Below are 26,584 nucleotides of genomic sequence, written 5' to 3'. Positions count from 1 at the left end.
TTATGCATTAAATAGCAGAATTTGCAAAAACTTGAAAAGAACATTTTTAATCTTTCTTTTTTAAATCAACCAGAATGCGCAATATCATGCATGTTCATGTACATATTAAAAACACTGACTTTTCACAGACTTGTGGTACATTTTTATTGACTCAAAAAGACATTCATCTCTTTTACAAAGAAGGTGAGAGAGCACTGATTTATAGCATATAAAAAATAAGTATTTTAACAGTTTGCAGACTAACAAAAAAGGATTTTACATATTTACAATATCCAAGAAAGGTTATATCAGCCAATATACAGACTTTTAACAAGTTAACATACTTAGAAAACAAACCAGTGTAGCATTAAATATATACAAGAACATAAGCAGTGTGACTGCATCTTGTTTTATGTAGCTTGTAACGTTTCTATGTAGTGTCTGTACCTGTTTTATCTAAAGCAAAACAATTGCATAGCGATTACTACATTTTGAGCTCAAACTGAGGGATCTCTTGAAGTTAACCGCCTCTCTTGATGTGTGACACAATCGTGTTACAACACTAAAATGCTTCAGACATTGTAATTTATGTTGCTATTGAGGTGGGGGATATGAAAATAGGTTTTCACAACTAAAAGGCTCAAATGCAATAAACTGACTGCACTCAAACTTCACCTATTACTTTGCAAAACAAACAAAAAGACATAAAAAGAATTAAAACTGCAGTACTAACATCAGAATAAACCTCAGAAGTGGTCACCCTGTCATTCTTTTATTCCTAAGCTCTTAATGCTATTGTTATAGGTTTACTATTTCCTAAGACAACAAACCTACATCCCAATATGCATATATAAGAACCTTTTGAAAGGCACTTAACATAAGATATAAAGTTTTGTGTATATACGCTAGCTTTCCTGTAACGAACACAGACTGTTTGTACTGAATTTAACATCTATTATTGCCTTAACATGCAATGATGTAATGGGTTATAATTTTATTTACTTAAGTTTCAACTAGATGCAAAGACAATGACATATACCTGTTCTCATTAGCAGATAAATTCAAGCGTGAAGTGGCCTTACTGTTAAAAGTCACTGGGCAAATTTATTTATTCCTTAAAAGGTCGCCTGGAAAACCACCCTAATGATCCCACAAAATCCCCAACGCAAACAATTATGATCAGCTTCACCTTCACTGTGCTAAGGGAGAAACAATCCTATGTTATTTTTATGTTCTTTCTGAACTCCTATGGGAAAGAAAAACATGCTCCAATATGGAGGTTAGAATGAGTAAACAGCTTCTTTCACAACTGTTGCCTCAAAGAGCAGATACACAATTGCTAGCAAAACCAGTTATATACCTTTGCTGGTCTAGTAGTTTGAGTGTTCAAAACAAATTAAAAAAAAAGTGAATGAAACAAAACATCTTTGGATTTACCAGAGGCACAATAGGTGGTGCCCATGGCAGCAGGACTTACACAGCAAACAAACAATAAATACATTTTTAAAAAATCCTATTCTGTACATAAACATGTTAAACGTGAGCAGCAGCTATACCTGATTAATAGATAGGTAGATCACATTTGTGGTCTATGAACGTCTTCCTCATTTGAGTCGGGTTTGAAAACTGGGGAGCCGTTCACCTTATTCACAACAGCATCTTGAGCCTTTAACCCAAGAGGAACCAGTTTAGGCATTGGCCGCCATGCCACACTGGTTCCTTCATTGGCTGACTGACCTGATGCAGCTTCACATGCAGCTTTCATGTGCAACAGAGGTGGTGGAGTAGGAGCATCACCTTTATCGCTGCACGGTGGGGCTTGTGGACTTTGAACATTTGTTGATGGTGCTACCCCAGATTCAGATGAAACCGAAGGTGAATCTGATCCAAAAATGACTTTGACCAAGTCATCCACTTTGGGTGGGATATCGATTTCATCTTTAGAGTCTGGAGACATTAGATCTTCATCCAGAGTTAGGAACAAGGGACTGAGAGCACGGTCATCATCCCGTTCTTCATCTGCCTGCTTGTCCGAACATGACTGTACCTCGCCTGGCACAACAATTCTCTGATCTTCATCTTCGTTACTCAGCTGCTGGCTAAGGAGAACAAGTTCGTCTAACAAAGATAGTAGATTTTCATCCTCAGGATCATTGCTGTCATCCGGACCTTTCTTGTCCAGTCCTTCCTGGTTGGATGAAGTAACAGATGCACTGTCCTCATCTCCTCCAACAGGCTGTTTGGGGACATCCATGGATTGAGGCTCATCCACAACCGCCCTTTCCTCTAAATCTGGAATTTCAACATCTGAGGGGTACTGCTGATTCTCCACAGGTGCAGGGACAGATGTTGGCTGTGCCTGGACAACAGATGCATCTTCAACAACTTTCTGTGGTATTACCAGATTCTCCGCCGGTGGAACCAGAGAAATAACATTGGTGATATTTGGAAGGTTGGCGGAATCCACTGAAAATAAGGCATTGTAAAATAAATCAATTTTACTCTTATGGATATCACTGAAGTATGGATGCCCATTTTCACCACTGAATAATAAAAAAAAGGTAATTGCAACTTTTTTCCTCAGAATTCTGAGAAAATCAGAATAGCGAAATACTGGTCCAATTCAGAGGGGAAAAAGACAGATTCTGACTTTATAACTCACAATTACGCTATAGTCAGAATTTCGAGATATAACCTCGCAATTCTGACTTGATTTCTCAGAATTGTGAATTTTATCAGAATTGGAGGTTTATATCACACAGTTCTAACTTTAAAAGTCTCACTTGCAAGTTTACATCACACATCTAAGGAAAAAGGTCAGAACTGAGAGAAAGAAAAGTCAGAATTGTGAGATAAAGTGTCACAATTACCTTTTATTTTTTATTCATTGGCGGAAACAGACTTTAGGTCAACTTATTAAAAATAAATATTGTGATTCAATAAATACGACTTCATCAGCCAAGGAAACTTACCTTGTGTGTTAATGTTAACAGGACTGTTTGTAATTTTGAAAAACTGAGGCTGCAATAACGGAAGGGTATTTTCCACTCCAACCGGGTGAGATACTGCAGGAACTATGGACACAGATGCTACACCTAGTTAAAAAAAGACCACAATGTTTGTTATCAATATCACTTACTTTATACATAACATTTTAAAAGCATCTTTGACCTATTCAGACACACACCTGGTGTGGATGATTGCTGTGTCCCTACTGAGGTGATGCCAATCGCCTGAAGTGGGTTGTTTATGGTTATGATTTGATTGTATGGAACCATGGTATTCATCAGAGGGAATACTTGAGGTATACACACTAAACAAGAGACATCGAAAAGTGTGAACATCCAAAAACCAGTTCCAACCAAGTCAAGTCAACATGGCACATGTATGTATAGGTTTTCTTCTCAGACTAACCATTAGTTAAAAGAGGCTCTTCGACTGGAGATCCTTGTATCACCTGGGATGAAGCACGGGAGAGAATGTTTGGCCGCGTTCTCTCACGTGGTATTGAGGAATGTTTTATAGGACTTGGGACAGAGACAGGTTTCTTTTGTGGAATGGGGTTAAAAGATGGCTGAGAAGGTTTAGATGTGCTACTTTTCTCTTTTTCCTGAGTTTTAAGAGTGTTTTTGCTGCTATCGGGGTTTGCAGGTGAGGCTGTTGGTGCAGATTTTGAAGCACTTTCAGTCTTTTCCAGGCTTTTTTGTTTTTTAATACTCAAGTCCATCGGTTTAGAGGGAGAATAGGATTTGGGTTTGGGAACATCTTTCACTTTGTTCTGGTATGCTAAACCTTTCTGTTTACTTCCAAGATCAGCTTGTTTAGGTTTTGGTTTAGGTTTGGCCATTGCCACATTCAGCTGGGACTTCCTTTTTTTTGCTTTAGACTGGGTTTCCAGGGCTTTTTGTTTAGCAATAATTTCATTAAGCTTCTGGCTGATGGACTCTGTACTCTTGTCTGTGGACAAAAACAGATACACTATTTGTTAGCAAAACAGATGTTCAAGCATTCGCATTATCTCTCATAATATAAAAATATATCACAAATATGTTGTTGCTGATCTGTTATAACAACTTGTGTGGAAGAAGAAAATGATTCCATAGCCTTACCACACAATAGTGAAAGTGTCTGTAGGTGACGCTGTCTCTTAAATTGCAGTCTCTGTTTTTTTTTTACTAAGCGGTCATCCTGCTTAACCAGGGACTCGATCTCTTTTTGAGCTTCAAAGTAAAAAATAAAATAAAATAAAAAAATGACATAACACAAACAATATTTTTAATGCGCTTATAAGCATGAAATGAAACAAAACCAACAACAAACCATTGTAAGGATTCTCATTTTTGAGGTTTCAAAATTATTTGAAGGCTTTCCGAGTGTTGCCTGAAGTTTAAGAAAGCAATCTTTAAGTGTGCGGCGCCTTATTCTCTCCAGCCTCACTCTCTGCACAAAGAGGTTTTATAATACAATGCATGAAATATATTACGTTACAAAACACAGAGAAAGGGTTGGATCAGTCACTTAAAAAAATTTGTGTGTGAAACTGAGAGGATAAAACTTACCCTGACCTTCACCTCCAAACTTTCATTATGAATGTTCCTCCGGTTACTGCAAAACATTTTAAAATAATGTAATTTTGTTGATTTTGAGGACAGGAATTGGTTCATTTTCATAAGCAAAGAATCTATTTCCAGATGTGTTCGTAGTGTAGATGTGGATCAAGACAAATAACATAAAACATCAAAATGCAAACAACACTTCTACATAATCGGACGTTAATCAGGTGTGTATTACCTTGGATGTTGATTCTGCTTCAATGCAGATGCCCGAAATTTGGCAATACTGTTTTCCTCGGCAGACTCTTCAATAGTCTCAATATCAACCACCACCTCTGCAAAATCTTTCATCTCAGAGCCCAAACCATCTTTATCCAACATCCTCTCCACTTGATCAGAACCCTGGATAACAGGAAAAATAGAACTAGCCTGAACAAGCAATATAATAGTTTGTTGATCTACATAAAATTATTCTGAAAAGGTGAAAAGAGTCAAAATTACAACGCTCTTACACTCAAACTGTATGTATCTTCTTGGTCATCATCACTGTACAGGTCAGAGTCATCAGTTAATTCGGTTATGTCTGAACCAATCTCTTCCTCGTCAGAAACTGGAGCCATTTCAAAATCTTTTTCTGTCACTTTGGGACTAGCTTTGTTACCCGTCTCAGCCAAATTCGAACCACCTCCAGAAAACTGGCTGGGTTTCGGAGTGGAGGCACCAGAAGATGGAAGCTCTGATATATTTTCTGCTAGTCGTTCAGAATCATCACATCTATTTTGTTTAGAAGGATCCATCTCAGATTGGTTACGGACATGACCACCTGCCTCCTCTGTTGAAACTGAGCTAACAGAAATAGCGGTCTCAGACTTAGTGGAGTCTTGGTTGTATAGCGTTGAACTTCCATGCTTAAGCAATGGAAAGCCACTCTGAGGGAGGACAGGGGAGGACGTTGGAGTGATAATTCCAGTGTTTTGAACAGGATGTGGTGGGAGAATTCTCAATGTACAAGTGCCAGACTGTCCCAGAACACCTGGAACCACTTTAAGGGTAGAAGGAATGCTGCTCAATGAGACTGCCTTGGATGAAGTGAGTGTGACCGACTTGGCACTCATAGATGAAGACGTAGAGACTGGTGCAGTGACAGCAGGCTTTGTTTGCGTTTGTGGTGTTGGGCTGAAAGATTTGACTACGGTGGCGCTGCCACCCTGAGGCTTTTTTGGATTGACTGCAGTAGGTGCGGGCAAACGGACAAAGGTGTCTGCAGGGGAAAAAAAAACAATTAATATAATGTCTTTTGGGGATAAGCACACATTTGTTTTGCTATTTCTCCAAAAAAGTTTATGAACTTGCGCAGAATAATCTTTAGACCTTGTGGTGCAAAAATGACCACATGAATTTTGATATTAAACACGGTTTGCCAGCTAAACACTAACAAATTAAACCACTAAAAGTGAATTTAAATGCTATTCTAAAACACTTTTAGTTTACATTAGGGTGACCAAATGTGCCATTTTCCCAGGACATGTCCTGGAAAGGATTTCTATATTGCCTAAAATATCCACGTTTTGGCTTTGTTTGCGCTGCGCAGACCGATTGATGTATGACAAAGTACAGTGAGAGCTCTAGAGAGCAGATGGCTTCTTATGCTTTTGAATCGCTCTCACGGTACTTTGATGTCAGACACCGATCGGTATGAACACTAATATGTACACGCATTTGCATCGCTTTGACCGTTCTCTGTAGATCCCACCTTCTCACGCATCACGATTGGTCGATTACGTACAATGTCTGCATGTTATTGGTCAAACGATCTTTACCTTCATTAAGTATGAAAACTTAAGCCAAAACCAGGATATTTTGGGCAATATAGAAATCCTGGCCAGGACGTGTTCTGGGAAAATGGCACGTTTGGTCACCCTAGTTTACATGTTTAACAAAATGGCTAAATGTGCTCATAACCTGTTTCTAATTTTCTTAACCATTTTATAACAGCTTTATTTATTTAGTTATATAACAATAAGTTATAATTATTGACCTAAACAGAAGGCTTATATGAGTTCCTGTAGCTCAAACAATAGAGTAGGGATGGCGAACGTCAATCCTGGAGACCCACAGCTCTGCAGAGTTTTGCTTCAACCCTAATCAAACATACCTGAACAAGCTAATCAAGGTCTGAACGGTTACTAGGAAGCTACAGGCAGGTGAGTTTTAATTAAGAGTTGGAGCTGATCTCTGCAGGACTGCAGCTCTTCAGGATCGGAGTTTGCCACTCCTGCAATAGAGTATGACGCAAGCAACGCCAATGTCATGGGTTCGATTTCCAGAGAAAGCAAGGACAGCCAAAATGTAAATGTGCACCTTGAATGCAAAGTGGCTTTGGATAAAAGTGTCTGCCAAATGTGTAAATGTTTAACATCTATATTCACAGGTTTTTTTCCAGAAGCAATTAATATGGTATTAAAGAAACCACTTACGTTGGCCTTGAGAAAGGAGGCTGGGTTTGATGGCTTTGATTTGACTTAAAGGCACCAACTGCAAGAGCTGGCCATTAGGATTACGGTACAATGTGTTGCCATCAGCTGTCTTCACCACCTGAAGCAGCACCTTTTGGCCTGGGGTCTGTGGGGGCCGAGTCTGTGTGACAGGCTTTGTAAACCTTGGACCACTACTGGTGAGGCCTGTACTACGGGCCATAACTGTGATATAAACCGTCTTTTTTCCAGGAGTGGTCGATCCAGGTGAAGAGACAGTGGTTGTTGGGGTTAGACCAGACCCACCTGAAAATGGGGAAAATATTTATTATGGCAACTTAAATATTGGATTTGGCGGCATGGTGAAATTATTCTAGGACACTGTAAAGGAAATACAGTAGGCAGGCCCAAAGAACCAAACTAACCCATAATCAAAATGAATGATGACAGTGACACATTATGTTCAAAGTAGCAAATCTAGCTGGCACAATGTCACTGTGCATTTACAATCAAGTCGAACAATGCTCGCATCAGTTGCTTTGCAAATGGGCTATGAAACTTATATGACCACAAATTGCCAGGTAATTGAAAATGTGTGACTGGTTGCTTTGCTTTAAACACAAGTTAATCAGGCCATGTTTAACAATTACCATATATTTCACAATGCTGAATAAATCAAAATAAATGCACTTTTTTTTTTACCACTGTAAACATGGTGTCACACATTTTTACTTCTCTGTCTGTGCAAGGGAAAGATCTAACATTAAGATATAATGTGTCATGTCAAAATCAAATAAGGTTTTGTTGAGGTTTGGCATCAATAGAAGCACATGAAAGATTTAATTTACAATAGCAGTCACAAATGACGATAAAAGACGACCATGGGAGGGGTACACAAAACAAAACAAATGATTCAGCATCATACACTGAAGCTGCAGCAATCTCTAAATCACAAGCACAGACCCATATGAAGGTTGAGTGTGTTAAATTCTCCCAGTAGGTGCATGGCCAAGGTTTTGTTGGGGGGGGGAAGCACAGACACACAATGGCAAACCAAGGAAGCCAGGCTTACCCAGAGGGAGGCTGGGTGATTTAGTGAGGATGGTGTTGGCAGGGGCTTGGACTTTTGATACAGTGGGGAAACTGGTGCTACCTGCCGAGTCTGAGGGCTTAGACACCTGGGTAACCAAGTCTGCTTTAACAGGAGAAAGAGCCACCCCAGGAGCCCCAGCCTCTCTGCCAATCATCAACATGGAGGAGGGGATGACAATTTTTGGAACAGAAGGCTGTAATTGTGAGGTGCTAGTGTTGGTCAGATTTTGAGAGTTGATGTGGTTGACCACAAACTGGGTGAAGACCTTTCCCACTGGGGGCTTGGTCACTGTGCAAAAAACAAATTAAGGAGCAGGTTAAATCTGCTACTTAAGTTACATGCATATTCACATGCAGTAAAGCTGCATAAGTGTAACAGTGTTACGCACTGCTCAATGATATACTGGATGTCCAACATTTTGGTCAATAACCTTCAGAGCAAAATCTCTAGAGGTAAAACTGTGAACCTTTCCTTGACTTACCTACAGACTTGAGCGGTTTGGCTGTAGAAGCAGATGTGCTTGTAACTGTGGTTGCTGTGGACACAGTCGAGACCGGAACGGATGTGATAGAGGCCTTTGTAACAGTTGATGTTGTTACCACATTAGGTCCAGACTGACTGACTGGACATATTCTCCCTGTTATATAAGCTGCCAGTCTGTTGGCAGGGTGCAAAGCTCCCATCTTCCCCAGCTCTAATTTGGCTTGTGGATATGTCTTTCCATTAACCTGCAAGAACAATTGATCACAGGTTTCAAAGGTCTAGTTCTAGACCATTTGAAAATAACCATAACTCAAAGTTAATTTAAATACATCTAAATGGTTTTATCAGATAACTGCATGCATACCATTATCCGTCCTGGAGCATCAGGTGGTTTTTTCTCAGCCTTGAGCAAGCCTGCAGGACAACACCTAGACATGAAGGGCAGACCTTTCACCTCACTCTTTTCTACATCCTTTTTCAGCTCAGCTTTGTTTTGTGTAACCTTCTCATCTTCTGTTTTCTTCTCCGCAGGTTGAGAGATGATGACTTTGTATGTATGGACAGAACCATCCTCCTTCTCTTGTAGAGTCTTGGAGACTGGCTGAATAAAGTACTTGCCAATCCAGAAAGGATGCTTCAAACGATCCTGAGCCATGTGCTCACATACTATTTGCATAATGTAATTTCTGGTGTCCGTACTAGCCCAACTGCATTCAGATATGATCTCAAGCCGCTTGGCAGGGCCAGACAAATTAAGAGGTACAAGCTTACCCTCCTCAATATCTATGAGCGGAAGGAAAATAGGGTTTTCGATTTAAGGACCAGCTTTATAAGGCATTTTAAAGTCCTTGAACTTGACAATATGTTGTTTGCATAAACCATGGTTACATTAGCTATGAACTAATTATCAGTTAGGGCAAAACTGACCTTGCGTAGAGACCTGTGAGATGTGGTGTTGGTCAACCTGAAAAAATGACAAATGTTTTAGTTAGTGTAAAGTTTTCTCATGGTATACCAAAAAATGTGCCATCCTTCATGTAGGAATCTCACCATTTTTTGTTTATCATGGCACATAGAGGAAAACGGTCGCGAACGAGCACATGTAAGCTTGTTCTCCATATTGTCCTCAGTCATATTCAAATTTCTCTCTTCAACCTGAATACAGTATGGAAATATTTAGGATATGAAAGTGTACACACATCAATGAACTAAGCTAACATGAATAATGAGAAATACAAGAATTGAGTGCATAAAGAACAATCGCACCTTAAATAGTAAACCCATTAAAGCATGTTTAAATGAACAGTGATCCATACGGATGTTATGGCTGCAATGTCTTCTAAAAATGTAAGTCTGAGTGTCTCACCCTTTTTTGTTTTGAAGGACTGAAAAAAATTTCCAGGTCATGCTGAACCTCATGAGGCAAGCGTGCTGGAGAGGGAGCTCTTGGAGGAGGAGGACAGAAAAGAGCTTCTGAATCCGAACCATCACTTTTTCGATCCCATAATGTACTCACACGCTTAGCCGGTTCAGGTGCTGTCTCCGGATCGGTCAGAACTGCAGGAGAAACGCAACATAACTCAGTTAGTTTAATTTGTATAGCTCCTTTCTCAATACAAATAATTTCAAAGCAGATTTTTAAGCAATACAAGCATATTGAGAAGATAAATAAATATTATGTTAATAGACAAAGTGGTCAAATGTTAGTGATAACAGTACAGCTATTGCAATAAATTATAGACTGACCATAAGTCTTTCTCTTTTTGTTTTTCTTTTTCCATTTAGCCTTGTTCTCCTCTGACACTCTCTGAGGTTCAGACTGATCTGTTGCACTTTGCTCCTGTTTGGGGGTCTTAAGTGCAACAACTTTGCGTCGCAGGCAGCTACAGCCCAACATGCACTGTGGTTTTCCACAGTGATGATGTCGCCTCAAGTGAACCAGACTGGCACACACACAGCCAAGCCTACAGAATACATTGAGACAGGGTGGTGCACGTCGTCTTATAATTCTGATGGTATCAGGGTTTCCTTTTGATACCCCTTAAAACAGAAAGAGACCAGGAAGAACGTAAGGTGTCTTAAAGAACATTCTTTTATTATTGATAGTCAAACTACACAGTAAGATGAGCCCCACTTTGACTAGTACCTCAGCGGTGACAAGAGTGGCTAGTGCAATGGCTGCCCTTTCTTCTGTGATAAAGGTACGATGTTTGCCTTCCCACACTGCTCCATCTTCCACATCCATCAGCTTCACCAAAGTTTTAGGCAAACCTGTAGTACGTCCAGCTGCACAACTTGATGGTGTGGAGCCAGAAACTTCAACCATGGAAGTCTTATCAGAAACTACCTCTGCAGCAGTTTCAAAAGCAGGTTTTTCAGGACTCAAACTCTTGGATTCCTTCTTATTTTTAGATTTCTTGTTTTGCTGTGGTTTTTTCGAGCACAAAGCAGGTTTGTTAACACTAAAGACAGGTTCTGTTTGCTTTTTTGTACCTGACTTCAAGGGTTTTTTAGATTTATTTTCCTCTTTGGTCTTACATTTTGGCTTGACCTTGTTGGATGTTGTGGATAAGGTAGCAGGTACTTGTTTCTTAAGTACACTATCCAGGGTACGAACGTAGCTAGTGCTCTTAGTGGGTAGCTGGTATGCTACAGGTGTAACATCAGCCTGGGATAAGGTTGCAGCTCGTTCATCTATCAGTTTGCCCTCGCTGGCCAGGTACTCATCCAGCATGTCACTACAAAATGCAGAGAGGTTCTTCTGTCCTGCATCTGTGCTTGACAAGACTGCAAATAAAATGCAACATTCTTTTAGCAGCATTACCATTTTAACATTTTAAGTTACAGTTAAAATCATATTAAAGATATGTTCTTTTTAATGAATAACTGATAAAATGGTATACCTTCAGTAGGGTTTCCTGAGCCAGAAAACTTGTCTCTCCAGCCTTTAATTTTGGTGAAGTCAGTGGTTTTTCCTGTCCTTGAAACAAACTGGACTACAGAGGGAAAAATGGACTCATTACAATGAAAACCTTAATCATAATTCATGCATGATTTATTTGCATATTAATTGTTAATATTAATAAGATGTGTGTTACTTTGAGATGATGCTGAACTTTCTTCAGGCGAGAGTACAGGTGGGGGTATGGGTAATTGCACACCCAGATATTGCAGGTCAATTTCCAGGGCGAGATCAAGTAGATTCAACTTCAATCCAACTATGATGAGAAAATTTTAATTAAACCTATACTGAACTGTTGTATATTGTATTGTAATACAATTGTGATATTTATAAAGAAGTTCAAAATCAGAAACCTTCTTGTAGCACTGGATGAATGACCTGTCTGTGCCTCATGAATTTCAGATCATGTATAAGGATTTTTTCTAGCTCCTCAATCCTTTCCTCTGCATTTTCATACCTGGCCCCTGTTTAAAAAAAAAAAAAAAAATATAATAAAAAAAAAATATACAAATATATATATATATATATATATATATAATATACTTTAAATTTATTTCAAAGTGGTTTCTTCATATTAACCATGATAGCATATTTAATTCTTACCATCAGGATTCTCTGTGGTTTTTTGTGCAACCTCCGATTTGGCACCATCTCCGAGGTGAATCTCAAGAGCTTTCTATTTCAAGATGAAGGTATATAAACCATACAGAATGTCACAAGGATGTACTAATAGAAAATGCACTTTACACCAGGTCAAATAAAGAACTATAGTTTAAAACATTTTAAAGTAGCAAAGCAAATAAAATAAGAGTTGTCCATCAATTAAAATTGTTCTAAGTCAAAAGAAATGTCTTTGTATAAAGAACAGGCCAAATTTTAAATCATTACTAAAAAAGAAAGAAAGAAAGAAAGAAAGAAAAATCTTCCCCTCCACATCACATTTGAATGCATTCAGTTATTGGGGGTTCAAGCACGTAGTGCTGAAACCTTATTGTAAATTGTTAGGATTTTTATTATTAGTATGCCGCTTTAAAACTGATCGCGCAGACCAAACCATAAGGTATAGAAAGCTGAAACTTGGTCAGATCATAGTAGTCTGACCATCTTCTCAGATCCAAGACATGCCCCAATCAGCTTATGGGGGGCCCTTCTGCAATCGAAAACGTAATACTGCTCATAACTCCTCAACCGTTTGTCGTAGACTCAAAAATCTTAAATATTTGGAATCTTTGGGTCAAAATGCCCAAAGGGATTTGCTCTACGAAGTCCAGGTTTTCCACAAAATTTAGTTATGTCCAAAACCTACTTTTGCAAACTAGTCCTAGGTTTTTCACCCGATTGGAACTAAACCACTGCAGAAATATTCTCTAGACAGTGAATATAAACAATTATATAAAAAAAAAGTAAAAATTTCCACTCACCATCGCATAGGCATGTCAAAACTTTCAAAACAGGCGGGGCCAATTTTACTAAAATGGCTATAACTCTTGAACGGAATGAGAGATCTTCACCAAACTCCGTACACGTGTACAAGCTCAATCTTTGGTCAAATAAAAAATAATCACACATCTCACCCACTCGCACTAAAAAAAAAAAAAAAAAAAACAAAGAATTAAAACTGCTATAACTATGCAACCGTTAGTCCAATCGACTTGAAAATTAATATGCAGTGTCTTTGTCCAAAGTGGCATAAGTGTCTATGAGGACATTTGTGCATCTCAAAAAACATGGCTGCCATTGGCCAAAGAAATTTAGGCACCTATTAGACAAGGTTAACAGAGGTTGATCGGAACGAAACTGAGTGGGCATGTTCAACTCATGGCCCTACAGGTCTGTAAGAATTTTGAAAAAAAAAAAAAATTAAAATAAAAAATAAAACCATTTACTAGTTGGCGCTAACAAGTTTTATGGCTCTGTAATCACGTGGTGTTTCACACATCCACACAATATGCATATCATTTGATAGATCTAATTACGCACAAATTGGCTCAAGAACCATCACTGTCAATCAAATTGTTTATTAAATATTCACAAATATGTTAGAAACCTACTTTTGTGAACTACTTTTCGCTCAATCTCGATCAAACCACTGCAGTAATATTTTCTTTACTCTATAGATCAATTATCAAAAAAAAAAAAAAAAAAAAAAAAAAGATTTTTGTCCTTTGGTTAGCTATAATGTGTCATTTAAAAAAGGGGCGTGGCCAAATATACCCAAAAGCAGGGGTGCCCAACCCTGCTCCTGGCGATCGACTGTCCTGCAAAGTTCAGCTCCAACCCTAATCAAACACACCTGAAGCAACTAATTAAGGTCTTCAGGCTCACTTAAAAATTAAAGGCAGGTGTGTTTGATTAGGCTTGAAGCTAAACATTGCAGGACAGTCGATTGCCAGGAGCAGGGTTGTGCAGCCCTGCCCAAAAGCCTATAAAAACGAAATGAAAACTCAAAACTTTACGAAACTTGGTGAAAACGTCAGATGACTTTTAACAAGCATGCAAAGTTTCATGGAGATCGGACCATAGGTGGTGCTATAACAGTACAAAAGTTTTTAAAACAATATTTCAATTGTAAATTACCTTAAATTTCAGAACAGGTTCATATTTTCACACATACACTTGATCTTCATCTCATATGACAGATCTCTTCATTCTGAACAACTTTGCTTCTAGGACCACTACTATCAATCAAATATTTCACAAAATATTTAAGATTATTTAAAAAGGCTACTTTTGTGAACTAGTCCTAGGATTTTCACTCAATCTCAACAAAACCACTGCAGTACAATTTTTTGGACTCTCTAGATCCATAATTATCAATAATATATTGAAATATACTCTTTAACTACTACAGGTTCATTTCTAAAGGGGCATTGCCAGTTATACCCAAAAGACTATAAATCCTAAATAAAAACTCAAATCAGATGATTCTAAACAAGCATGCAACATTTTATGGAAATTCGACCATAGGTGGCACTATAAGTCATAAGTTCAAAATCATCATATTTCTATGGTAATTACCTTGATTTGCCAAAAATCCCTTTTTTAATAATTGATTTAGGTGGTTACATGATTGCTAAATAATATGTGATGTCTTTTTCCATATTTGCTTAAATGCTTTAAGTGTTTGAACCCTGGTAATCGCTGCTTGCAGCTATATTTGTATTTTCAAATATGGAATATACTTAATAAACATTGACCCAGTTTTGGTGTCAATAACGATTTTCAAGAAAGGCAGAAGCAAATGACTTCATTAACATCAAGCTTACTACAATCATATGGATTTGTTGGAATAAGGGTGAGTTTTCATTTTTGGGTGGCAGGTTGTTTTATGTTTCCTTTCTATATTCTTAAGTTAATCAACATGTTATTTATGTTACCTTTGACATAAAGGAGACAAACAATTGGCCTTCAACATCCTCCAGGCTGGGCTGCATTGGAACAGGTATGGGTCCTTCAAACACCTCTTTATCTTCACTGAACTTCAATTTTCCTGTTTTTTTCTGTTTTGCCTTCAATTTCTTGAAAGTGCTTCCATGAGAAGATTGTTTAGTTGGTTCTGGAATGATGTGATCAGAAACGCTCGTCTCACAACTAACAGCAGACTGCACGTCATTAAGAGGACCTGTTCTATCGGAGCACTGACTTTGAAAGAACAAGTCAATTGTTTCCGTGGGATGTTCTGGCCCACTGGGGACACTTGGTGACAACGATTCTTTTGATGTTAGAGTTCCATCCAGAGTTATATCTGTAACAAAATCAAGAATCTTTCTGGGAGACACAGGCCTGTCATTGAATAGACCTAGTGCGAAAAGGTCGGGAGAGGAAGAAGCTGTGCAATCCAAAAGTCTTTCTGGAAATGAATCAAGGGTCTTTCTAGGAGGTACTGGTCTTTCACAGAATAGACCTGGTGGAAATGGGTCAGGAGAAGAAGGAGCTGGGCTGGGTAAGGAGAAGGCTGGGGACGATGGGTCGTCTAATGGCAAGGAAAGAGATCCTTCATGTGTGAACAGAGTGTTCTGAGGGACTTCTTCTGAAAAAAGCTCAGTACAAGAGCCCTTGGAACTGTCTAACAGGCAATCAGACATAGAATCACTCTCAGCAACATCAAGAATTGAGGTAAGTTGCTTGAGAGGAATTACGCTATTGTCTGTACTAGATGGAACATCAAAAACAGATGTAGTGACAGAGAGGACAATTGGTGTGTCAGCAGAGTCAGTGTTAACTTCAGGTGTAGTTTGTGAACAGGTGTCATTCACAGTGTCAAATGTAGGGAGAGATGAAATGTCTGACTGAGACCTGAGTGGGTCGTCAAGATCTGGCATAGAAACAGCATCAGTATTATGAAACACACTAGAGATATTGTCAGGTGTTGGGTCATAATTGGGTTTGGAGGAAGTAGTGTTTGGGGCATTTGGATCAATGCAAATCAGGGAAGGTGAAAATCTAACAGATAATTGTGTTTCTACTGGTACGGGACATGCAGTTGCTGATGGAGATGATAACGCAGTGGACTCAGATGTTATGTTGTTTGCATCTGTTGTTGATGATAATTTAACTTTTTCAGATAATGAGGTAAGTACTGGTTGTGAATCTGAGTTAGTGGTAACACAAGGGATGGAAGACAACAAGGCAGATGAGATTTCAGGGGTTAGAACAGGTTCAAAGGACTTTTCAGAGTCTAAGGATGAGCTGAGAACATCAGGTTTTGGTGTAGTAGGTCTTGTCTTAGACTTTCTCTGTTTAAGAAACTGAGCAAGGAGTGGTAGGGGTACACGTTCTGGCCGCTTGTGTGGTAAAGCTTTCTTTGTATTTGCTTCAGACTTGGCTTCAGTGTCATTATTTTGGTCACTGGATAGCAATGTAATCTTGCCAATTTTGTGTTCATCTACTATTTCTGTTTTATTCTCATCTATTTTTAACTCTGTTTTTGAGGAGGTTTCTATGCTTTTACATCTGTGAATATCACCCATCACGGTTTCATCTTTAACAACTTCTAGTATATTTTCTGTTTTGGATGATATGTCCATCACCTCATTTTGTTCACTTGTGCAAGTTGTGGATGCTTGCAAGACCACACCATTTTTCTTGATATTCTCGAGTGACAACCTTTTTACTTTTACATGAGCACCTTTAATGAATTCTGAGAATGCCAATGACGATGGGCGCTTCTTGCTGCTGTCAGAGAACAGGAGAGAAAACAAGACAAAAATGTTACATTTGTCAAAATTGGCCAATATGTACCATATCTGAAATTATGTTTATTTGCAGGCTACAGCCTAAACCCACACTACGCAAGTATATGAATTCAAGTACTTTGAGTTACAGCTACATCTTTCTATTTCTGGTCAACTAATGTCATAGTGGATCAACCGCTTGAAGAGAATCTCGTTGAGACTGTTTTATAAATTTGATAACGTTTATGGCTAGCTACTTGAATAATACCACAGCCAGCTTAACGGCACAGAAATCTGAAGGTAACTATATTGAGTATTGAGATCTATTGCTACTGTAATGCAAGAATGCATGTCAAGTACATACAAGAGGACAATGCATTGGTCAAGCATTCAAACATTTTCATAGAGTATGTTTCTTGTGTAAACTTGATTCATAGTAAAGCAACATTTTGCTTCTGTTTGACAAATTTATGTTGTTAAAACTCGACTTACCACAAACTTTGAACATTTGTGTCTACAACGGGAGCATCGCCATTAATAGCTTTCCTTTCACCATTTGTAGGGCTGGGAACGTTCTGATCCTTATTGACCTTTACAGCAGCATTTCTCTTCATGAACAGAGTTTTCAAATTATTCAAGGTTGTCATCTCCCTGCTTAGCTTGAGCTCACCCTCTGCTTCCTCAGTGGACATTCCATTCTTGGCCTTAGATGATCGAGCATTGACTGCATCATCCCTGAAACCTTTGGCAAAGGGGTTGTAGTCAATTTTGAGTTGGGTGATGCGAAGGTTTTGATAGGCTGTGACCGCAAAGAACTCTGTCTGAGAAAAACATAGAGTTACGACATTAGGTCTGTCAACTTGAATATTTTCTGAGTCTTTGTCTGCCGGTATGATATGAAGTCGAGGAAGGTATCGGTGCATTGAGTGCAAAATAATATGGTCCTCCTGGTCCAAGTTGTTGCAAAGTTTCAGTCTGTAAAATGAAACTGGGTATTGCATCCAGTGTAGGCCAGTAGCAGGTGATTCTGGGTGTACAAACAAATGTGAAACATGAGGCTCAGCTTTCCCATTTTTTTCCCATCCTTTTCCACTCCATTTGTATCTGTGGTTATCAACTGGAACAATATCCATTGCCAACAAGTAACTCTGGAAAGGTTCCATTCCAGAGAGACGAAAGCGGCAGTAAGGGAACATTCTACGACCTTGTTTGGTCAGAATCATCTCAGTCTGACATCTATAGAACTCATTCCACATACTGTTGTTGTCCAGTGTAGCGGTGATGCCCTTGCATCTAGCATCTGCTGGCATGTTCTCAGACTGGATGATGTTATTGGTGTTTGCAAATGTGGATGATGTTGGATGGATGCCTGTTGGAACAGAGCCAACTGAGGATTTCACCATTTCATTTGCTTCACTAATTGCCATCAGGCTGCCCTTGTCTTTCCCACTATCACCAGACTGCAACTGTTTAAGGACGACAAGGATGGACTGTGGAGATGTAGTGGGAAGTGCAAGTGTTGGGGCAGTCACGCCCTCTTCATGAAGCACCATTGCACCCTGCTTCTTTGTATCGGCCATGGGAGTTACAAAGTCATCTGGAAAGCTTCTGACCCTCTCACCTCAGGGTATATCAGGTCTACATCCTTAAAAAAACAAGACATACATGACATGGCACGGTCAACGCATGTTTAAAAGCTAGCAACTGGAAAGCTTAACAAATATATTACAAACTGTTTTTTTGTGTTACTCATTAGATTACTCCTCTATTAGTTAGATGCAGTCCTGCTTGGCCTCTCTGCATAAATATGTGAGAGGACAACAATTCCATGTTGTCAAACTGTTTACACCCTTGTTTGAATCACAAGACCTTGAGGGCACCTTGAACAAAAAAACAGGTCCTTAAGTGAACTACATACATCACAAGAGGTTGTCCATCAAAACCCATAAAAGTAGGGCCTATTACATTAGCCTCAAGGTAATACTTGTGAGGGCACCTAAGTAAGTCCTAGACAAAGTATATCTTGGACATGGTAGTCAAGCATATTCAACCCTGCTCCTGGAAGGGTTCCACCTCACAACAAAGTTTTGTGCACACTTGAATCAGCTAATCAAAGGCTTCATGTACACTTAAAAATTACAGGCAGCTGAAGGGTTGGAACTAATCTTTGCATGAAGGGGTCTACCTTGCACCTGAACAGTCTACCTCTGGCTCTGGCTAATACAGTAAATGAAAAGTCTTGGTGTTTGATTGCATTCAAGTCAAGAGGAACTGTAAACATATGGAGGAACGGATACCAATAATACTTTTAGCACTTAATGGGGATCTGCTGCCTTAAGAAGGGGAATTGATAAAAGATACTGTCATAGTACCTTGAACAGTCCATGGCAACCAGTGACTTCAAATCAACATTAAGTTCTGGGATGTGTTGTGTCTACCAAAATTGCAGCTCCCCTCCTTATCCTCATTCGGCTGCTTTCCCTTTCGCTCGTAACCAGTGGAACATTGGTTTGTTCATTCAGTAGTATTCACAGGCCACACTTGGAGCTCCCAAGAAAAAGATTTAAATGCTATGAGGAGTGTCATGACAAAATCTGAACAGTGATGTGTTTTGACTCACTTGTGATTGGATCACTGAAAATGCATCTTAATCCCAGCTGGAAAGTTGAGTAACATTCCCCTATTGTCCTTATTGACTGCCACTAGTCTGGCTCAACCACTTGGTCAATATACTTTGTTTTTTAAACAGTTCAGCGTATAAACCACCGACTCAACCAATGTCTTGATCACTATCTACACCAAAATAGACTAGCTAACCAAACAAAATACTGCAACTTCACTATCATCAAATAATATGGCACTTCCTCATTCACTATCATCAAACAGTGGGGCTAAAACCAAAAGGTGAAAGAGAGTTAAGTGAAACATGTCAGTTTCCAAAGAAATAATTAAATTTTGGAGGTCCTGTGCTTTCTGTTCATGAGGTTTATACATGTGTACACTGAATAGATACCTGGGGACAAATGGAGGTATGCACAAAAGCAAGGAAACCACTTTGGAAACAATCATTATTATTCTTGCACCTCCTTTTGGTGCCACTAGTTGCATCATCCTAAAAACAAAGTAATAGTATTTTTAGTTGGTAAATTTTGCCTCTTTGTCGCCATCTCTGTTTGAAAACGTGGAATTGCAGTTACTTGTGGAATTATCTTCCTTGCATGGGTTGTACTCTGGCACGGCTCCATGAATCTAATGTTTTGAGGAGTATGTGTGGCTGTCAGTCACCGCATCGGTGTGAATCCTATACTTGGTAATCACATATTCTAGCCTACGTCTTGGAATATCTGACCCAATAAAAATTTTCACCGTATATTGTCATCTAAACAAGTAACAATTCTTCCACGTTTGTTCTGACCAAATGAGGAAAAAAACAATACAATAAATCGCGCTATCAATGGTGATTTAATCTAACCATCGATTAGCTCATATCACATCAAAACATCCAAATTAATATTATTGTTATACTTTATTCTCAGATTATTGTTAACAACATCAGCTTTGCGTGACTATGAGTATAGTGTGTATTAGTGTGTAGATTTCAATATCTGTACAGTCTAATCTCTAATTGTCATAACATTCAAATTTCATTCCAAGAAATTCTTTTAACCCAAAAAGCAAACTATGCTCCCTTCAAACTGGTTGTCTTAAAAATACAAATCTGATGTAATCCCAGAATATCTGTGAAGCACATTTATAACTGGAATATAATTTAATTTCATTCACATGTGTTTCATAAAATCTTTCCTGGATTACAATCCGCCATCAAATTTTTTATTTTTTTGACATTTTTAATTATTGTAGCTGCTATGAGAAAAAGATATAAATGATCCGCCACCTGCAGGATCCTCACATGTGATAGCCTAGTAGCCGGGACAACTTTATGTTTACAGACGTGACAATGACACAACAACATGCTCGAATTTCCCACGAAAACCTACCCATACCACTCAAATTAGAAAACATTATAATAAGATAACCATTGTGAATCGGACTAAAGTAAGGCCACAGTTTTGAACAACGCCTGGTTATTTACATGCTCAAATATTGATTTTGGATCATTTTAACCAAATTAAAGTTACGATCCGCAGCTTTAATGGTCAGCTGTAATAACAACATGTGTTTTATGTTGTAAAAAAAGTGGACTTAAAGAAATGATAAAATATGAATAAGGTACAAAAAGTATTTTTGGTTTTAGTTTATCCCTAATAAAACTGCCTTAAATTAATAATAAAAATAAAGTATTAAGGCCCGTTCACACCAAGCACGATTACTATAAAAATAATGATAAAAATACAGTTCTAACAATCGTTCTCGATATTAAAGAACAGCAGAGTCCACACCACAGCTATAACGATAAAGACACAGAGAAACGATATCTTTGGAATCACTTTCAGAACAATTTTTCTTCAGCTGATGAACAAAAATATTGACAGTCAATCAGAATCAATCCTGTTATATTGAGCTTGAGAATTTAAAGCAACATACGAGTGTGCACTTACAGACAATATAATTTGCTGGTGTGGACGCTAATATCGTTAACTTTATAGTTATCTTAAAAGATCCCCTGAAGTGCCTTTAAATACTCAGCGTTATTCTATGTGGTGATTTAATTTCAAGTGAAACAGGAAGACAGGGTGGGACATACTGAGCAGACCCGTCCCCTTTTTAAAACAGCCAACAGCGATTTGTTTATATCTGCTCGGGCCAACAGTGATCATAATCATGCATGTAGTTCTAGGCCCTGTCCACACGAACAGTATTTTCAAAACCACAGCTTTTTCTATGCGCTTTGGCCATTCATCCACACGCAAACGCAGCACCAGGTCACTGAAACTGAACATTTTTGAAAAATCCTGCCAGGGTGAAGATTTTCAAAAACTCCGGTTGAATTGTTATCATGTAGACAATGAAACCGGAGATTTTGGCTTGTGATGTCGAAGCATGCGCTGTTATCTGTTATCATCTACTGGAAACTTTTTAAGGCTTCTGATTGGCTAACTTGGCTTTACTGTTGAGATTATATCGCCACCTGTTGGCTTGGCATGCTCTTGACAGTGCTTCATAGCATGCTTTTGCGTTTTCATGTGGACAGAGATTATTTTTTAAAATGGAAGAAGGAATATATATTACCTTAAGACTAACATATTGAAACTAACACCATAAAAACTTTCATTTTGAGTTCATGGGGACTTTAAAGGGGTCATATGAGGCGATTTCAATTTTTCCTTTCTCTTTGGAGTGTAACAAGCTCTTGGTGCATAAATAAGATCTGTAAAGTTGCAAAGACTAAAGTCTCAAATCCAAAGAGATATTATTTATAAAAGTTAAGAGTCAACCATGCCCCCCTAAAACAGCTCATTCTAACATGCCCCCACGTCTACATCAAGATGTTGGAAGATTTGCATAATGCCCCCCAAATGTTCACGCAAAAAAAGAAGGTGTAACTTATATTCTTGCTGTTGCTTCTACCGCTTTGTTGTGGAGACTAGGGCTGGGCGATATATCGAATGATATGATCATGCGCATCTTGTCCAGGGTTTTTCCTACATTGAAAATTTTTTGGCGGCCGCCAAAATGATTTTTTTGTCCCGCCAAAGCCTTATTTGATGTGTAATTGTGTTTTGTGAGTGAAGCAGGCTACAGACGGAGCGACGGAGAGAACGAGCACAGCGCCCCACCCCCGCGCGCGCGCACTCTCCGTCTTCAGTTCTGTCTTTGCTCGCTCCCTCGCATCAAAAATCAACTGGTCCTAAAGGTCGGAAGACCGAATCCATGTTTCACGTGGGTGCATTCGGATAATATTTTTGCTGAATTATCTCTGGGTGTGAATTGCAGTCAAAAAAAAAAAAAGTTGCCTTATCTTCTCTTACAACTTGTGACAAGCATTCCGCACATGCAGCTGCTGACATAACTTTAAATAAACGCAAAAAATAATAATAATAATAATAAATCTATCCAGTTATGAGGTGTTGTGTGTGTGTGTGTGTGTGTGTGTTGACAAATCTTTCGCGATGTCCTAACCATAGACAGCCAGGATTCACACACAACACGTCCGCTAAAGTCCGATTCACGACCTAATGACTCCTTTGAGCGATTCATTATAATGAATGGTTAAAGCAATTGGTCTGCCGTCAGTGTCTGAATCGGTGTATAACAAATCATTACTTCTTAGAAGAACATACACATCTGAAATGAGAAAGTAAGTGTGCTTACCCCATTTAGAAAGAGTGTTTAGTAAAATTTTGCCTTAATAATCCACAGTATGTAAAGGCCTATGACAATGTGTAGTAAATTACCTATAAAATCATTTAGTTTAAAGTTAGATTGGAGTGAGATGAAACTAGATCAAAGCACAAAGCAAGCTGTTGCTAGCTAGCTGCTAATTTTATATTGTAAAAAATTTAACTATTAGACCTTTTAAATGCTAAGTTTTTTAATGTTACTTTTTAATTGATATGATTATACTAAAATAATTATCAGGTCTATCAAAAAAGGATTTTATCTTTCAAAACTTTGAAAGCCAGTCGTGGAAAAATCAAAGTTTTTTTTGCAAAGAGGGCAAGAAAGGATGACAGTGAGAGTGACAGGTAATATCTGTGTCTGATAATTGCATAATTTGTAAATAGATAAATTGTGATACCTTTGACATTTCAAATATACTTTGGTATCGATGATGTTTACATGTAAAATAAGTTGTAATCGCTTTCTTTTACTATCTAGCCTGACAGTGATTTTTTTATTTTTTTATTATTATCATGAATAAATAGGATAAGAAAAAAATCACAAACTGTTTCTTTGTATTTATTTTAAATTAAACATTTATTGTCAATATTGGGCTCGCGAATCATGTGGGTGGATGACCATGTCGGTCAGCCACCACCAAAGACCCATTTTGACCCAGGAAAAATTCGATAGTCAGTAAATCTGGTTCCTTGATTAGCGCTAAATCGCCATCACCTGCTTTCAAATGGAGCGGCATTTAACAGACAGAACTGTAGATCACTGACAAGGTACGCAATATCGCGTTCATTATGCCAGATGAATCGCCTTCGATAGTGAACGCGATATTGCGTAGCTTGTCAGTGATCTACGGTTCTGTCTATTAAATGCTGCTCCATTTGAAAGCAGGTGATGGCGATTTAGCGCTAATCAAGGAACCAGATTTACTGACTAGATGCGCATGATCATATCGTTAGATATATCGCCCAGCCCTAGTGGAGACGCTGTGTGTTTTGTTGTGAAAGCAAAACTACTTTGTTTGGCCTTCCAAAAGAGGACACAACTAGAAATCAGTGGTTAAGTTGTATTTGCAACACTGTTCCAGAACAGTTCAACCCAAATATTCAGATGTGTGCAGCACATTTTACGGAGGATGAGGACTGTTTTCTGAACCAGTAGCCTACTTTCTATAAAGTAGGGCAATTCCAACTTTGCGAGGACAGTCTGGCGCTTCTGACTCACAGCCTGCAAGTACGTTTACATATTTAAAGAATTTGCCACTGATGATTCAAACGTGAATTGTGAGAAGTGTAGGGCAGCGCTTGTTGTTTGTCATTTCTCAGATCACAAATGCAGACATGTTTTATGTTTACGCAGCGAGATACGCATCAATGCATAAAATGACAGTATAAGTCATTATAATCAGTAATTATGTCCCCACTGGATGCAACAAATGCCTCGTTTGTAATAGTTAAAGTTATCGTTCTTGGTGTGAACAGGGCTTCACAGTGAAGAAAAAACATTGTAAATGTAAACAATACTGGGTGTGACTGAGTTTTCAGGTACTACATAGTCATGACACAATATTAGCTACTAAAGTAGCTGCAAAGCTGTGTCACAGTTGACTAAGCATGGGGACAATATGCACATATTTTGCAGCCAAGCAAAACCTAAAAGGCTATAAGATACATTATGTACATGCAGCTTTATGTTAGATTAGTTAAATAAAGTGTAGGCTACATACAGAGAAACTGCATAATAAACATCATTCTTCCTGCAAGCTCATAGATGTTACTCTGTTCATTCCTGAAGTAGTGCAAAAACCTTTTTAACTTTTGTCTGTATGATTACACTGACTGTTGTGGATCGCCATCTTAACTGAGATTTCTATCTGTGATAACTCCGTTTTGCCCTACCTGTGACATGACTCGGCCTGGCTCTTCTCCTCCAGAATAGTTTATTAAAAACTTTAAAGTACTTAAACATGACACCCTAAATGACAGTTAACAAAACATAGTTATGAACAGAATTACTTTAAAGATATATCATAGAAAGCTTTTGTGAAAACTACTGAGTATGACTGTATGGATCTTTAAATTTCTTTACAAAAGAATTAAAATTCTCAGTACTCACTTTAACAATAATAAATAAATTCCCAGCAAATATAGACTATGCAAGCAAATGAACATAATGCTATCAATTATCTATCAAGCCTGTAATAAATACACTCTTATTCTGATAGATTATAACTACTATATAGCAATGTATTCTTATGTCAAGTGCAAGCCTGTTAAATGTTAATTTGCTTAAAATTATGTTCCAATAAATATTACTAGGTAATTAAAAACGATAATGAAAACAACTACTAGCTTAGTAACGGTTTTCTAAAACCAATAAGGCATTGTGACCATGCTGCATTGCGAATATAGTCACTCTGCTGCATGACTATATTCACAATATGGCACCTTATTTTTAAAATAAGAGCAGGCAACAACCAATTATTTTACTCTTCGTGCTGTGTAATTACACTCGCTACACTTCAAGCATTGTTTAAATATTTTCTTAATGCACGCACATCAAGGTGGGTGAACACTACACCTTTCATTTACACACGGAAAAGCAGAAACGCAAATACACAGAAGTTTTAGACAAAATATTTGAACATTTTGAATGCATGATTTACACAGAATTTGCTATTTACTTATACTGTTACAATAATAAATGATCATTTATTAACATAAACGTTAAAATGAGATAATTAGCGTACATGCTGCATAAGACAGCATAAATCATAAACAAATAGTTTCTTATTAGTGTAAAGATGTAAGAGCCTCAGAAACGGTTTATTAATAATTTAATGCAGTATACCGCCAAGTATTTTTTACGTATTAACGGAAAATACGCTAAATAAAAATATGCATTGACAATGCCATGGAATGACCCTAGCCCCATGCTTTTGCAAATGCAAAACAAGTCTACTTTTTAATAGACATCTACGATAATAATACGCATTTGTAACGCGACGTGCGCGTGAATACCGAGAAGGCTCATGAACTAGTCGTTTACCATAACAACATGACTAAACTGCCTAGTTTACCTAATTCACAGGTGCGCAAACGTGGCAGCCACCTACGTGCATAAATGTTACTTGTCCATTTAAAGTCAAGAAATTGAGTTTCAGTCACCTTTTGTGTTACGGGCGTCGAGTTATATTCGTCGATGGCGCGTGTCTCTAATAGGCCCGAGAACTAAAAGTTGGCGCGGATGGCGCGTGCACGTCGAAACATCTCAAATGGCGGGCGAATCTGATGTGAGCGCGCTGAGAGATGATCTGCTCTGGTCACGAGGTAACAACGAAAAAGACCCTTCTTCAGCCAAGTTTTTCGATTTCTTTAACAGATACAGCTTTATCCGGATTAGACTGTTACCTTTTGTCAATATGAAATGCATATCATGCATACTCTCTCTCCTGTCTTCGTTAATGCTGTTTTGCTCTCTCTCTCCTTTCTCACATTATTACACCGTGCGTCTCACCCTCCGAGGTTTGCGTGCGTGCGGTGACGTCAGGTCGTCGTCGCTCAAAACAT

The 26,584-nt window shown here is 38.4% G+C and overlaps 1 protein-coding gene across 6 annotated transcripts; it reads right to left on the bottom strand.

The window, feature by feature from the left end:
• Nucleotides 1–119: 119 nt before the first annotated feature.
• mgaa (MAX dimerization protein MGA a) lies at nucleotides 120–26,584 on the bottom strand. Of its 6 annotated transcripts, XM_042743246.1 has the most exons (26): nucleotides 26,426–26,582; nucleotides 26,183–26,333; nucleotides 17,211–18,363; nucleotides 14,922–16,719; nucleotides 12,148–12,220; nucleotides 11,898–12,008; nucleotides 11,681–11,800; nucleotides 11,486–11,578; nucleotides 10,729–11,369; nucleotides 10,329–10,623; nucleotides 9,949–10,139; nucleotides 9,633–9,737; nucleotides 9,510–9,546; nucleotides 8,947–9,365; nucleotides 8,581–8,827; nucleotides 8,079–8,387; nucleotides 7,010–7,312; nucleotides 5,045–5,793; nucleotides 4,771–4,934; nucleotides 4,539–4,584; nucleotides 4,299–4,419; nucleotides 4,089–4,199; nucleotides 3,394–3,936; nucleotides 3,167–3,292; nucleotides 2,952–3,074; nucleotides 120–2,445 (listed from the first exon to the last, which is right to left on the bottom strand). In XM_042743246.1, exons 3-26 carry the CDS (start codon nucleotides 18,296–18,298, stop codon nucleotides 1,556–1,558), a joined length of 8,703 nt encoding a protein of 2,900 aa, XP_042599180.1. In that variant the 5' UTR covers nucleotides 18,299–18,363; nucleotides 26,183–26,333; nucleotides 26,426–26,582; the 3' UTR covers nucleotides 120–1,555. The 6 variants fall into 6 exon arrangements, with proteins under 6 accessions (XP_042599180.1, XP_042599179.1, XP_042599178.1 ...); XM_042743245.1 differs by lacking the exon at nucleotides 26,183–26,333 and having other exon boundaries at nucleotides 26,426–26,584; XM_042743244.1 differs by having other exon boundaries at nucleotides 26,183–26,583.

The sequence above is a fragment of the Cyprinus carpio genome, chromosome B17, assembly GCF_018340385.1.
Source record: "Cyprinus carpio isolate SPL01 chromosome B17, ASM1834038v1, whole genome shotgun sequence".
Taxonomy (NCBI): Eukaryota; Metazoa; Chordata; class Actinopteri; order Cypriniformes; family Cyprinidae; genus Cyprinus; species Cyprinus carpio.
Note: the sequence above shows the minus strand (reverse complement) of the source record. Positions and strands in the feature narration are given on the sequence as shown.